The sequence below is a fragment of the Onychostruthus taczanowskii genome, unplaced genomic scaffold (genome assembly GCF_017590055.1).
Source record: "Onychostruthus taczanowskii isolate IOZ18803 unplaced genomic scaffold, ASM1759005v1 scaffold22, whole genome shotgun sequence".
Classification (NCBI taxonomy): Eukaryota; Metazoa; Chordata; class Aves; order Passeriformes; family Passeridae; genus Onychostruthus; species Onychostruthus taczanowskii.
Window position 1 is genome coordinate 7,170,310 of NW_024499462.1, and position 16,066 is coordinate 7,186,375.

Genomic DNA, 16,066 nt, shown 5'->3' on the forward strand with positions numbered 1-16,066 from the left:
AACTCCATCCTCCTGAAGAATCTCTTAGCTAATGCCTAGTACACAGCTCCATTTACTACTTCTTACACTTTACTATCACTCTTGGCAATAATATTTCCTTCACTGCTGCTTTTTCTCCTGCTCAGAGAGGCCATCTGCCATCCAGCTCTCCAAACTATTTGTCAGCTCCAATCTCTGTAGGCACTGAAGAATATTATAGGCGTGAATTACGTTCATATTGTTGTTCCTGTATTTTGGGTTGAGGACAGTACTGTGTTGGAATGAGACACTGACTGCAGAGAAAAACCAAAAGCCACAGCAGCTAGAACAGAAGGTACATGTCATAAATTTTCAATGTGCACTTCCTATCCCTTAAAACAAATTTATTCAAATTCTCCCCAGCAATCAACTTTAAATGATTTTCAGCTCACACAGATGTTGGCAAAGGATTCCAAGTTATTCACATTAGGTTTTCTCCCTAAAACTGACCCATTTTCATTAAGCAAAGTAGACGCATTTTTTCAGTGAAAAATGTGTAGATGATACTCAGATTAATCAAACTGAAGAACTTTTGGAGTGATTTTAGTGGAGTAATTCTAAGGATTGAAGCTCTGACAGGAAACTTGTCAGCCAATGAAGGGTTGCTGAAGGTAAAACACATTTGTAAAGATGAGCTGTGACTAGTAAAAATTTTGGTTTATGTCAGCACATAAGAAGGAACATTTTTATATAAAATATCAAAATGGGAAGAACTCAGCCTGGTTGTTCCAAAACCACTTGATTTAGGGTCATGACTGGAAGGCAGGGAAGTTCAAGCCTCTTTTAATGCCTTTTTACTTTTGAACCCTCTAAACATGAGTAATTTTTACTTTAAGGTTTGAGTAAGTCTCATTCTCTTCTTAGTAAATCTCATTCTGACTTTAAGCTTTAGGAATTTTCATTTTCAGGACAAACTCAGCTGGGAATCTAAAACATAGAGTAGACTTCGAGGTCTTATTCTGGGCAAGCAAAGGCTCATTTAGAATTCATCTTAGCAAGTCTCCTCACTTGAGCAAAAACTAATTGCACAGTATGTAGAGGAAAAAAACCTTTAAAACAATAACGAAAAAAACTCCCACAAAAGCACTTTTTAAAAAAATCTCATCCACCTTGTCCATCTTGAAGATGCTGTGCAACAGAGAAATGTAGAAAGATCTGGATTTTGTGTAATATAAGAATAAGAAGTTAACTATTAAAATTCTGATGAATTTTAGAAAGATTTTGTAAATTCTGAGCACTATTGACCCAAAAGGCAGATTGCTAATGTTGCATTATTTCATTCACTTGAGATATACCTAAACATCCCAAATTAAAAACCTAAGCAAGGTCTAGTTCAACCTAGCCCAAGACTATATATATATATATACATATATAGCCTAAGTATGTGTATATATATATAAAAGTTTTCTTGCCATCTTCCATTTATTTTTTAGTTTTCTCTTATGGTTAAAAAATAAAAAGGAAATAGAAAAATAGTTTCATTTTCATACGTGCTGAATTCCAGCAGTCAGCTTCGTGATGCTTCCAAGTCACTGAGTTCAGATGAGCATTTCAGGATTTGTGATGTTTTGCCAACACAGCAGGGTTGATGTCCCTGCTCTCAGTGCAGATCTGCCCTAGCAGATACTGAATAATTCCCCTGTGCTAAGGAGCAGACAGACATTGAGCAGCTATGACTTTGAGCCTTCCTCAAGTTGTTTTATTGGAGCTTCCTAAATAGTTAGAAGACAATCTTCTCTACCATACTGTCTTATAACATTTAAATTTGGCTTTTTCGTAATTTGCCATAATCTAATTAGCCACTGATGGAGCATGCAAATATATCTTGCCCATTTGCTACACAGGAAAGTTAAGGTTATCTTTATTCATACATATGCAGGGTGGTATGAAAAATCAGGCAGAGCCTTTCCTGCTTTCACAACAACTTCTGGTAAGAGCTTTCTGACTAAGGCAGGATTGAGGAAAGCAGAAGTCCTGGAGGGAGAAATAGGTTACCCTGAATGTATCTCCAAAGGCACAGGCAGCTCATGAAACAAGAGCCAACTGAAATGGGTCACGATCTCCCCAAGCAGATGCATCTCTAAGTTTAGCAATTTATAGTTGTTGACACCTTAAGGAAGTGTCCTTATCACCACCCCAACTGGGCCCAGCATGTCATCTTCTACTTACAAACTCATGTAGTAACATTGTCCCTCAGAATCACACAGTCACAAAATCGTTTCATTTGGAAAAGACCTTCAAGATGGAGTCCAACCACCAGCCCAGCACTACCAAGGCCACTGATACACCGTGTCCCCAAGTGCCACCTCCAGATGTCTTTTTAATACCTCCAGGGATGGTGACTCCACCACTTCCCTGGAAAGCCTGACCACTCCAATGCCTGACCACCCTTCTGGTGAAGAACCAACCTAAACCCAACCTAAACCTCTATTGTCACAACAGAAGCCATTTGTTCTTGTACTGTCACTTGTTATTTGGAAGAAGAGACCAACCCCACATGTCTACAGCCTCCATTCAGGGAGTTGTAGGGAGTGATAAGGTCTCTCCTGAGCTCCCTTTTCCCCAGGCTTTAGTCACCATGTCTCCAATGTCAATAAAGTGAATAATAAATTACTGAGAATGGCATTGGTGAGTAGTATTTTTACTTGGAGTTCTCCTTACATCTATACATGTGGCTTAATCCAGTTTCTTCTGCAATAAGAAATCTCTACTCCAGAAGTGTACTGATTGTATTTTAAGGCTTTAAAAGCATTTAAATCTTTGAATATTTACTGAACACTAAACAAATCCTGACCACAAGTGTTGTTTAAAACGTGGAGACTGATAAAGACAGTAAATTAATACAGCATTAATAGGAGACCAAACTGTCAAAGACAGCTAGATCAGACTGGAACACAATGTCTTCACAGAAACAAAAATACTTTTTGCTTTTATATATATTACCATATATACATATTTATATTTACAACTGCTCATCTCCACAGACCAACAAGCTCCTTCAAGAGGACACTCTTCCCACATCAGTGCATGGCAGTGTCTGCCAGATGCAGATGGAGCTATTCAGGGACACATTAGAGCTGCTCAGCTTGTAGAAAAAGTCTTTTCAGAAGGACTCATTAAATCCAGAGTTAAAAATGCACTAGGTCATCTCATTATCAAGAAAACGGCAAATTTATGATGTAACCCACAAATTAATGCAAATAATTCAGCTGGATTCCTCAAATCTGCTCAATATCTTTTATTTGAGTACTTATCTTGAGAAATGATACTCACCAGTATTTTTTTAAGGATTGAGACCTAAGTCAGTATCTTGCATTTTGTAAACTCTAGCACCTTCTACAATATAGATGAGCATTAAAGCAAAATTCTGTCTTGTGCTCTGTCAAGGATAGGGCTATACCGTAAAAATACACATTTCACTACAGTAGAAATTTCAAGCAGTAGCAATTTCAAGTTCACCAATTCACCACTAGAGCTGGCTGGGAAATAGCAGAAAAAGCTTAAAAAAAGGAAAAAAAGCTATGACCACAAACCCAAAAAAAGACACTGCTGACCCACTCCCTTTTTCTGTGTTGTGATCTAGGCATTCACCTGCAAGAGAGCAAAATCAGGTCAAGGACTTGAACCTGTCTTTCACCTGTCATGGGCAAGTATTCTGTTCTCTGATAATTCTGGGCTTTTTTTCCTGTACCAGATAAGGTTCCTTCTGAACCTGAAAAAGCTTTCACAATAAAAGCACTGTCGAGACACGTAAAACCAGTCTGTATTGAAAATGCAACCTTTTTTCCAAGAAAAAATCAGTATTACTAAAAGCAAACAAAACAAGAATCCAAGTTAAATTTAGATGCTGCTTTTCACAAGCAGCCCACACAGTGGATATTTCCTCCTGATAAGCATTAGGTATTAACCTCTGCCTGTATTTTCAGAGATAATTGGAGCCAATTCCTTTGGAAGAAAAATGAAATGTGGACATCTGTTCATTGTAAACATTTAAAGAACATTTCAGATACTAAATTAAACTGCAAATTATATTTTTTTTATTCCATTATGGAACAAAAGTAAACATTTTAGATAAAGAAGAAAGGGAAGCCTAAATGAGACCGACCAGACAGCCTGTGAAAAGCTGTTTGTGATTAAGACATTCATCTGGAAGATTGGAAACAGAGGAGTCAAATCTTAGTGTCAGAGAGGGAGTAAAGGCCACATGCAGTGACAGTGTGGAATCACAGAAAAGCACATGGCAAATACTGAGTGGAAGCAAAGACTAGCAGAGAGAGAAGACTCACTAATAGAAATAAAATTCAGATGCTGAAGGAAAAAGCCCCTCACAAATGGGGAGGGACATTAAGTAGATATGTTGGGATAGGAGGTAAAAGATTAAAAAAACAAGACAATCTGGTGTCTTAGCAGTATATGTAATACACTCAAATCTTCTCTTGCCAACTCAGCTGAGGTGTTAAAGTGGTTGGGGAAGACAAGGTCAGAGCAGAATTACTTGCAGAAAGGTAATGAATGGACAATGACAGGCAGGGCTTTGGCAGTTGCTTGCTCTGTGTTTCAGCACTGTTTCTTTGTAGGACCACCCAGAGCTGGATTGTCAAACCCGTTACTCAGGCTGTGCTCAGAAGTCGCAAGAGAAGAGAGCTTTCTGTCTCCCAGGCCCCTTATTAACTTGTGACTGTTGATGGCAGCAAACAATTGTACTTTTTCTTCTAGAGCAAACAGGTACTTACAGTGAGAGCAAAGAGCCAGGACCCCTGAGAGAAGGGTGCTCACTGAAAAGACTGGAAGTGAATCTGGTCCTCCAAGCATCCATTCATCAAGAACTGCCTCTTTGAGTCTGCTCTTTGGTTTGCTTCTGGAACAACACTGATCTGTTTGTCTTTAAGAAATTCCTCCCATGAGCAAATTTGTCACTGAAGAATATGAACACATATGCTCATGGCTGGCAATTTGACTCTATAATGGTCGATACAAAACCCACTAGAAAACAGCAGTCATACATGGCATAAAAGTCATGTGAGGACAATGCCATCTTGAAGGATTCCTTAACAAACATTTACCAGTCCCAGTGAGATCAAGATTCTATCATTTTATCTTTCTGATCCAGGAAATAATAATTACATAAATTGCTGTGTTTACACAGTGAAGTTTTAACCAGAAGTGGCTATTCCTTGTTGCTAAATATAAGTGTTTTATGTTAGGCCTAAGAAATGAGCCTGGAAATGCCTTCTGGAGTCTCAGTACTGTTTTTATTCTTCGCAAATGTTATAACTTTGATGTGGTAATCAAACTCATAGTAATACTGACCCATAATGTTTTCAGTACGATTGCCAGTCTTGTAGGCAGGTATGTACATACACAATTGCCCTCACAGAATCTGGTCTTCACAGCAACACAGAGCACTCACTACTTTAACTTTGAGTGATACTTATTCCTGGTTTTTCTTCATGAGCAGAGATTGTTCAAATTAGCTGAATCAACACAGACAGAAGCTCTAAGCAAAGTGGAAAGGCTTAAGAACTTTCCTTAATGAGCATTCTTGTAGTGGAGTAAGGACTTAATGCAAAGAGCGAAGATCAGCTAAGAGCACAGAGGCTCTTCTGAGGTATTCATTTTGAAAAGATGATCAGAACACTCAGCAAAAATCCTCTTGGAAGAAATTTTAGCTCTCACATATGAGCCTCTTAATGTTTTTACTCTCAAGGCAGTGAGCGTGCATTGGAGTGATCCTCAGCTTTGTGCTTCTGCAGTGCAGAATTTGTCTTCGTTCACTACTTACAGTAGAATCATTTAATGCAGAACCACTCATAGTAGATGACAAAATATTCAATTCAGACTTAGATTTAACACAGACACATTCAAAAACATAGGATTAACTGCTAATAAGAGAAATCCATCTCTTAGCTCCATGTGTCCATACCAGTTCCTGCAACAGGCAACGACATGTTAAAGAAACCTATACAATGTCATCTCAACCAACCATGAAGAATTCAACATCAGAATGTGATGTAAAGTGAAATGGTATTGCTACACTAAGATCCTCTTGGACAACTGAGTAGCTAATTTACAAAGACAAGAACCCAAAAAAAAATTAATGCTTTTCAGCTAAGTTACAGTCATGTTTTGTGCAATTTTCCTGTATGTCCTTTCATGATGGACCATCTTTCCTTACACTTTTCTCCCTGAGCATGAAGAACTATGGTCACTACACTGCTGAATTTTTCTCTTAAGAGGTCCAAAAATGTGATCTGACAAGTCAGTGATTGACTGCACCTTATCCATCCAGGCAAAAATCAGGGAAGTCCTTCTGAAAATCCGTGGGAGATTGACACCAACATTAACATGTTGTCAGCGAAGAGTATGCAGGTCAGAAAAGTTAGTTACTCAGGGAAACAGATGAAATAAGGGGCTTCCAGGGTGCCACAGAACATAGACTTCAACTATATTTGTACTTGCACAGCCACCAAATGGCCAACAGCAGATTTAGGAAATCGTGTGTTTGTAAGAGGGATAGGAGGAGTTGCTGTTCAGAGGCGCATCACTTAGAAGGTGCCTGTCTGGGGAGAGCCTCTCACGGAGGCGCCGGGACGTTCCTGGCTGGTGTCGAAGCGGGAACAGCGATTCCCAGCGCGGTCCTTATGTAACACTGTGGAGGTACCTCCACTCTCTGCCATCTGCTGGGGCTCTTGTGTAACGAGCCCTGGTGAGCGACTCGACCTTCAGATGGTAAACTTCCCTAAAATACAAGTGCAAAAATCTCTACATAAAGACCTGGAAATTCTTTAACTAGACACAAGTCCCACATTTCACAGATGAATGGTTGTTTGGAAAGGCAGCCTTCAAACTCCCCTGCATCAGGTGGCTTTCATTTCCTTTTTGATTTATAGTAACCATGGCTTACAGAAAGACATGCTGATGGAAACTTTTTGTTGGCTGGGATTTGTATTGCTAGAGATCCCATTTTCTTTCTTCCTTGGGATTTGTACTGACTCCATATAAAATTACTTGTTCAATTTCATTATTATCCTTCCACATACATGCAACTTTTAAAGAAGAAGGAAACAAGTGTTTTTGAGGTTTGTTTAGAGGTTTTTTTCCCTGCTGTCAAAGATACTGCATTGGCCCGATTCCACCTGCTTTGTAAGAATGTCTCCAGAGATGCAGCCTGCACAAGCTGAATTCCAGAGGACCACCTATGGAGTAAAAGCCATGGCAAAACCAGATATAATAGAATACTTCACATTAAAAGTCTTGAAAATAAAACAATGTTGAGTAACCAGATGCCAATACATTGCTGTCTTCCAGGAGAAGAGATGAACAGAGAAGGATAAGGAACTAATGTCTCTAAAACTAATATAAAAATTTTAGTCTAATTCAGATTGAATTTTTCTGTTTTTCCAAATAAACCTGCACAACTTTCTATTTTAATGTTATTTCTGCTAATTCTGAAAAAAAGATCCATATGAATTTAGAATAGGCTGACACGTAATTTAAAACTGAATTATTAAATGGAAATAAACTGTAACCCCCTTACTAATATTTCCATATAGAAAGCCAGAAGGTGTGGGGAGTCATTGTGCAAACCCACTGCTGGTCTGTTTTTTTTTCTAAGAAGACTGGTAATTCAAAGAAAGTAGGGAAAATCCACCTCTGTTATTGCACACAAAAGTGATGAAAGCAATTCAGCTTAATATTTGGCAACAGCACTCACATTAGTGCACTTTTTTTTTCTGTTTTGACTTGAGAAGAGCAACACAAATTTAGAAGATGAATGAACTCAAAATGCTTTCCCCCCTCATTAGAAAAATGAGGATTCCCAATATCCTTCTGATTTTAAAAAAACTTATTTTGCAGCACCGATAGAGAAAACAAGAAATTTAAAAAAATCTACACTGCGCATTCTGAACAGGTCACTTTACTTATCCACAGAATCAAATATTATTAGGTACTTCCTATGAATTTAAATTTTGCATTTAGGATTGTATGAAATAACATTATCAAAAATAGTAGCGATTTTCTTTGCCCATAGCATTAGTGGCAAATCTGTGACTTCAATTAATCTCTCTTTGACTTTAATGTTTCAGGACATTCTGATAACGAAAACATTCTTATTTTAAGGAAAACAAAACCAGCAACAAAACAAATCAAGATATTTCATACTATTCCCAGAAAGTCAAATTGTACATTCTCCATACAACTCAGATCTGAAAACTCATCATCTTTTATTGATCATATCTCAAGGTCTTTACATGCCTGATGATCAAAGAGGAGGGAAAACATGTCCCTCATTGCCTCAGGGATGTCTTTTCTTATTTTACCTTGCTGATGTTTCATATTCCTCAGCCTGTCTCTCATTTGAGGCATCTTTTCTCACCTACAGTTAGTTAAACTCATTGAAACTTCTGCAGAGATTGTGTTGCTTTTCTTCTTTATGACTATCTCAATTAAGGCAATTCCTTCCTTTCAATCCATTAATGCATCAGGACTAATCTAGGTTAATTTGTGATGCATTTGAATTGGAGGAACTCTGGTTATACACCTTTATAAAGAGACAGCAGTTCAGAGAAATGTCAGATCCACTTGATGGAGGCTAACAGATCTTCTACGGACTTGTCATTGTTGGGGATTTCCCTTGACTGTAGTCACCACATCTTTTGTTCTTAAAACCTAAATTTACAAGCCAATAAAATACCACCTTTTGATTATTTAATTTTTGTGAAAGCTTAACACCCTAGAGCAACATTAATATTTTTTGTGAGCACACAGGTGGTGTGGCATTGTGCCATTATTTTGATAAAACAGTATAAAATGACAGCCACTATAAAAGAAGCTTGGTCTACAACCTCTCCCTTCATATGCTTTTTCTGAATATAAAAAAGTATTGAACAGATGAAATAATTAAAACCTTTTTTTTTAAGACTAAGTTAAGCCACAAAATATAGACTTAGATCTAGATTTCAAAAGTTCTTTCTGGGATTAAGTAAGACCCACATTAAATCTGTTTAAGGAGGACTTGTCCTCCACAAAACTCAGATATCCACCTCTGGGGAGTCTCCCCTCCTAACTGCCCCTATTTTCATGCAACCTTTGAAGTCCTTCTGACAGCAAAACTTTATTTTCTCCTATACCTTCTGGAAATCAAAATAGGAGAAAAAAGCAAATTCAGAAGGAACTCTGACAAATTCAGAAGGGTTAAGTAGATTTAACAAAAAAATATTCAGGCCCAAGAAAATCAGTCATTCAGTGAGGGGCACAAGTTTCATTTTATGTATTCAAATTATTTGAAAATATATTTTAGAGTATTTCACAACAGTGATGCTGCTCTTCATCCTCTATTTAATATGCCCCTTGCAAAAAACCTTTGTGGTGTCCAGTGCAGTTGCACAGACTTCAAAGCCATGTCTGCTTAAAGCAGGAGGCTGAACTTCCCAAGTTCTCCACACTTCTCTGTCAACATAAATTATCTAATTATCCTATAATCTTACATACACAAAACTAACTAGGGGGAATAAAAAATAGCATTAAATAATGAAATGCCTAAAAATGCTTAAGATTCTTGCTGATTTTCTTGGGGAGCTTTTTTTTTTTTTTTTTTTTAGGACATAAGTGGGGGTCTTGGGAGTTTTAATATATTTTTGGAAAGACATTTTTTCATTTGTAACTAGCTATAGTTGTTTTTTCTTATCTACAGTCCCAGTCTTCCAGAAGAGGGAGTTTGATCCTTTGCTACAGTAATCTAAGAATGAGCAACTGCAGGTTCCAGATATGACACTTGCAGGTTTTCTCTTTGACGAGATTCAAAGAGAAACATGTGTGCCATGTTTCACAGGTTAAAGTGTTGGAAGACCACAGGCTACAGCTCACTCAGTAGGAAGAAGACTTTTGACATTTGAAAAAGCCAGTTTAACAAAGCTTGAACATAACAACATGGAAACCAAGAGGAAAAAAAAAAATCAAAGTTGAAATGAAGCACTTTAACAAAGCACAAAAAATTGACACATTTTGCTGTAAGTTTTGCCTGGAAGATGAAAAGTCTTGAAATCCTCAGAACAGGATGCTAAACAAACTCTGTTTCTGGTGGCTGGTTCACAGAGATTATGAGTGAAGTATGATCAGATTACAGAAGAAATTATGTGATGGGGTTGACTGCAGCAGCAGGAGCATGGCCTAGTGACCTATAAGCTTCCCAGCCCAATTTTATTCTTCTAGCAGGATTGGATAACATTCCCAATATTTGATAGGGGATCCCTCTTTCCACAAGCTTCCGAGTCAAATGGGACAAATGGGAATGTTAATATGATGAGTAAAAATTTAATACTGAACACTGCAAAATTGAAATACACAGTTTGCATTGAAAAGTAGCTTTCATGCTAAGAACAAAATACTTGTAGGTGAAAAGGAGCAATTTGGTAAAATGAGGAAAGGTCATAAACTCATTTTCAATGCCTCATTCCTCACTTTGGAATATGCCCACAGAACAGCCAAAGCTTTAAAGGTTTTACTTTGCCTCAGTATAAAAGCAGATTAAAAGAAATATCTGCAGCCTACATGCAACTTACCTTTCAGGAGCCATTGGGTTAGGCAGGTCTATTCTTGAACACTATAAAGGATAGTACAGGAGTACATTTCTACAATTCATGTCATAAATAAGTTTCCAATCCTACAGATACACATAGGGCTACAGAAAAATTTATTGTGCATAAAGTTGTATTAAGGTTGTACTTAAAATACTGAAAATAGAAGTGTTCTACCGTTGCTGTTAGCTGTATTTACAGAGGAGGTAGCCCACAAAAAGAAAGCTGAAGTAACATTCTAAATATACTTTCCCTCCAGCATGTGACTGCTGTTTTTGTTCTTTTTGTCCCATTATTATTCCTCCATATAATGGAGGAGATGACAGAGAGAGAGTTCAGGGACTTCTCCTGCACACTGTGAGCATGGCTGATAGATTTCCTTCTCTTGACGGAGACTGTGAGCCTGGGTGGCTCTGCCATGCAGCCTTTTCCCCTACTGCTGACGTTATTACTTTGTTAGGTTCACACATGTCTGAGGCTCCCACGGTTTAGGCAAGTTTCTCTCATATTCCAAGATTACCAAACTTCTCAAACTACCTGTGTTTGGATCATTTCGGATTCTTTTTTAACAACTTTCTCTTATAGCCAGAAAACCTTGTCAAGAGTAGAGATATTAAGGGAAGTGGAAGCTGTTACACCTGTGATTCTTAAAGGTCCAGTCATAGAGCCTGTTCCTGGAGTGTTTTGACACTGTCCTATCTTTGAGCTGAAGGAAGGTAGCAGGCGGCAAGGCATGAATGCCAATTCAGGAACTCTGAAACACCACCAGGAAGTTTCAAGAGCGCTTCCTGACAAAAGAATTTTAAATACCTTCATCAGTTAGTTGAATTAAACTACATGTACGTGATCTAGCATGCATTAATCCAAATTAAGTAATACATAAATTGTATTAATATCTGTGATGCAAAGTCAAGACCTGCCTAACATACATCTAGAATGAGGTAAGAAGCTGGTGTTAAAAGTATTGCAGGGCCATAACACACTATTTTCCACTATGCACATAATATGCAGATAATAGCTATGCTGCACAAGCCTGGTTTGTTTTAGCAGGCTATTTAAAAAAGAACATAAGAAAACACGGACCAAAAAAATCAAGATGCTTTGGCCCATGTACATAAGTAACAATTTTATAACAAAATTGTTGCTATTTACCAAGTGACTGGTGCAGATTCACTTCCCAGTCATGACAAGGGTATATTCTGGAAATACAACCTGTGGTATCATAGGCAAGGTAAACAAAAACATTGCTTCAGTACTTCATGCAAGCAAGCTTCAAATAAGCTAAATGTTAACAAATGTGTCATCAGCAGCACATTCACCACCAGGAACACCCTAAGCAATCCCATGAAAATCAGATGTGCTGGACTTGCTCATAAAGCTTGACTGATGCCAGCCAGGGCTGCCTATGTGCAGCCCAGACAAAGGAGCCCTCATCTGATTTTCCAGCTTTCAGAAACTGAGTGTTGCATTAAAAAAAGCGCTTCTTTTTGAAGCCACCTCCAAATTCACCCTTCAGCCATTCTCTTTCTAATCCAAACACATTCAACCACAAACCTAAGTTTTGGCAGTGCAAACCCAGAGCCTTTGAAGATGATAATACTGTGCTTGACTACTGTGTCAAATACTTTTTACACTCCTCAGGTTATGCAAATAACAAACACTTCTGCCATGGAGTGCTACTTATCAGCGTGGTATTAATTTTTTTTCTCTCACCAGAGGGAAGATAACTACATTACTGATTTAACTCCTGAACAAAATATTGTCACTGCCCAGCTGCAGCAGAAAGTTCAATTATCTTCCTTCCAGGCTTGACATCCTTGGAACAAGTGCATGTGCACACATGTACACTGAGATATATCACATTATGCCAGCACACAGAAAGGGACCTGAACTGGCCCTGTCTTTTCCTCTTTTCAAAACCGACAAAGATCAAATATAAGTTAAATTTCAAAACTGACTAGAAATGTACCTAACTCATGTTAACCTTCACTCATACCAAAAGAGAAGCTCCTTTTGGCCATGGGTGTGTCCAGTGGATCCATGACAATGTCAAGCTGAAGCCCCCAACTCCTTATATACTCCACATAATATAATTTGCAAGAAAATCTCAACAAAATAAAAAAATAGTTTTTGTTTTCAGAAGGTATAAAAAGGATGTTTCAGCAGCACTTAGCCTCACTGTCATGTGGCTGAAAAATGCTCTGGAAACAATCCAGCTAGAACTCAACTAGAGTAAGCATCTCCTGATAAAGAGAAGCAAGTCTGTGTAACCAACACAAAGGAAAAACCAAAAATGGTGTCCGGACCAGATAAACACTATGGGGCTTTTGGTCTTGCTACATGCAGCCTAATCTGGGACCCTTTTTTGGGCTTTGTGTTGAATCTGCACAGAATCCCCTGTGAAAACCAGGTTAGGTACCACCCTGTCCTGCTGTTAATCAACTGCCCTTTCCCACACTTCTAGGATACAAACTACCTTTTTCTTTGACATATACACAGCTTCTGACCTGGCACATGCACATAAAACTTGGCTGAGGTAAAATCAGCCTGCTCACTACAAGCTCTGCACTTTACCATTAAAGGTCAAGCTAAGGTGAAAATAAACCAAACACAAAGCAAACCATAATGAGAGCTCCACAACACAGAGAGCTACAAAGCAACAGGTGCCTTTGGAAACAGGTTTTCACATGGAAAAGCACAAGAAAATAAATTAAAAAAGCACAAAGACTAGAAAAACAAGCATTGTTCTTCAAAAAAAACCAAACCAAAACAACTAAAATCTAATTTTAAAGAGTACCCAAAACCAGAAGACTTAATATGTTACAGTTTCCAGGTATATGAACAAAACCGAGAGATTGGATATGACCCTTTGTTGTATGTCACTTCATTAAAAAATCTAAGATAAGCATAATTAAATGGATTCACCTTCAAAAAATTCACCTAGGATAATATTTTTGGCATAGTTTTATTAGTCAAGAGAATTTAGAAAGGGAAACAGTGGCAGATGTTATTCTGACATGCAGTGGCCAGTGTAATAGAAAGTTACTTTGTCTCCATAGTACTACCTGAAAGTACATTTTTATTATTTACTTTTTATGCAAATAGACAACAAATCACTTGTCAAAGTGAAAAATAATTAACTTCCATGTAAACTGATACAAACTGTTTCCAAGGAGATTACAATCTCTTCAGTGCCACACAATGTGCATTTATTTCCTTTTGAAGGAACCACTTTGCACTCTATACCGGGTTTCCTTTTAGATTACGTAATTTTATGTAGAGAAACACAAATGTTTCGGCTCTAAGCAGGGACAGTATTATTCCAAACTATAAGGAATCACGTGCCCTGCTGGAGCAGCACATGTTTCACAAGAACAGAGACTGGATGACGTGGTTTTACCCTACCGACAAGAGCATCGCTGTTCATAATGCACAGCTGCAGGGACTGTCTGACTACAGGCAAAGGGTCATCTCACATGGCAAGAGCAGCCTCCAGCATGGATTGGAAATAGAAGAAAAACATTTGACGTACTTGGATCTGACAAGATTGAGTCGGTTTTCGGCAAAAATTGGTCACAGCGGACTCCTTGGTAGCCCTCTTTGCACCTGAGGAAAAGGGGATAAATGACAAACATACGCATGCGGTAGTGAAAGGTTAATCTTAAGGCACCAAATCAACCAATCCCTGCCAACACCGCGAGGGACTCACAGAGCTACAATACGCAAGTTATCTGGACTCTAATGGGAGCATGGTTATTTCTGCAACACAATGAAATAATCCGTAGTTCAAAAAATTTCCCCTCAAACCTCTCGATTATTTTAGGAACTATGAAAACAAACATCATTCTAGCATAACCATTCTTTTAAACATCAATTCAGTGAAACAACCAAAGAAAAATCCTGTATAAAATATGCATTTTTGCAAGTAAAATAAACTCTTTAGGTAGCATATCACTTTATAAAGGCTTCCAAGCTGCACAAAACATGAGACAGACAACTTATCTTTGGCTGTCTGAAAAAGCAGGGAACAGTTAGCTAGCCATTAATTTTAATACCAGTTCATACTGTGCTTAAAAAATAAAATGATAGACATCATCAGGCATTGTTTGCAAGCAGGAAGTTTAAGATGCCTGTGAGATTAGATTTTAAAGCACATAAACCAGAATACCCTCCTGCCTCAATAAACAAGAACTGGCTTTGACTGAGATTGTAATACTATTATTTATCTTGAAGCCTCACTTTGAAGAAATTCCATTTGCTGCTTTTGAACTGTTCTCAGAAGTCTCATTTCAACTAAGTCTATCAGAATCAGATCTTTAATTATTTATTCGTCAAGCAGTTTTTCAGAGGCAAGTGATGGACACTTTAATTATAAATGATAGCACCAGGGATTCCTTATCTCCCAAAGCTCTTGCACATCACATAAGCAATATGCTCAAATCAGCATCACCACCTTTCATTAGGGTTGACAACTGCAGCTTGAATGATGTGATAATGTCAGGAGAAGAAGTTATCTGTTCCTTCACAATGTTTCTACTCAGGCTTCCTCTAAATGTTGCCTTTTAATACGCTTTTGGTTTTATAAATTAATGTTTCAATGAGAAGTGCATCTCACCAGCATTGACCCGGGGATTAGTAAGAACATTTGTGAGGAAATATGTAAATTATGTTCCCATCAGACCCAAAAATGTAGTAAAAATCTACAGTAAGGAAAATATTTAAAACTCCCATCCATACAATATTTCAAAACCTCCCTTTTGGCCTTTCTCTCTGATGGATATGAGGTACTGCTTTGGAGATCAACTTCCTCCCAGTACTTGCCTATCTATAAAATACTGTTCAGGTTTTGTTTCATTCAGATTCCATGACAGTGGCCATAAATTACAGGTCAAGGAAAAAAAAATGTTCTCTTAATTAAAACTGTCCATTAGTCAGAAAAACTGAAGTCCACATTTTACTCAGATACTGGCACATGCACCTTTTGCCTCTGATTAGGAAACATCAGAGGCTGCCTAACATCAAAGTCTTCCTATCACAGTCTTGACAGGAGCTGGCAGACCCCATACCAAAGCTTAAGTACAATCTGCACTGGTGGGGATTCTTGCCTTTCTATGAGCATTTTCTATTAACTTTTTGACACACATTGGCACCTGCCTTGGTTATAAATACCATATTACAGACTTAAGACTCTCTATCCTGAACTGTTGGTCATAAAAGCATGTGAGGAGCAAGCCACAGAGTGGTATCTCCTGGAAGAGCTGTGCCAAGTGCTCATCAGTGTGCGTGGACATTTTTACTTACCTGTACCTCTGAAAAACACGCCACAAGGGGAATGTGTTTCTTGCAAAATTTAGTACAGAGGTGGATGATATACCAAAGGATAATCTTTTAATGTAACACCATAACCTTGCACTCAGGAAATACCCACTGTGGTGAGATTGCACCTTGAATCCTGTGTCCAGCTCTTTGGG

The 16,066-nt window shown here is 38.1% G+C and overlaps 1 protein-coding gene across 1 annotated transcript in view; it reads right to left on the reverse strand.

Annotated features, from left to right (window-relative positions):
• The window catches only part of NRG3 (neuregulin 3), a 332,789-nt gene that overhangs the window by 82,502 nt on the left and 234,221 nt on the right, over nt 1–16,066 (reverse strand). The window contains exon 5 of the mRNA XM_041405114.1: nt 14,128–14,201. Coding sequence (XP_041261048.1) covers nt 14,128–14,201 — 74 coding nt within the window. The remainder of the gene's footprint in view (nt 1–14,127; nt 14,202–16,066) is intronic.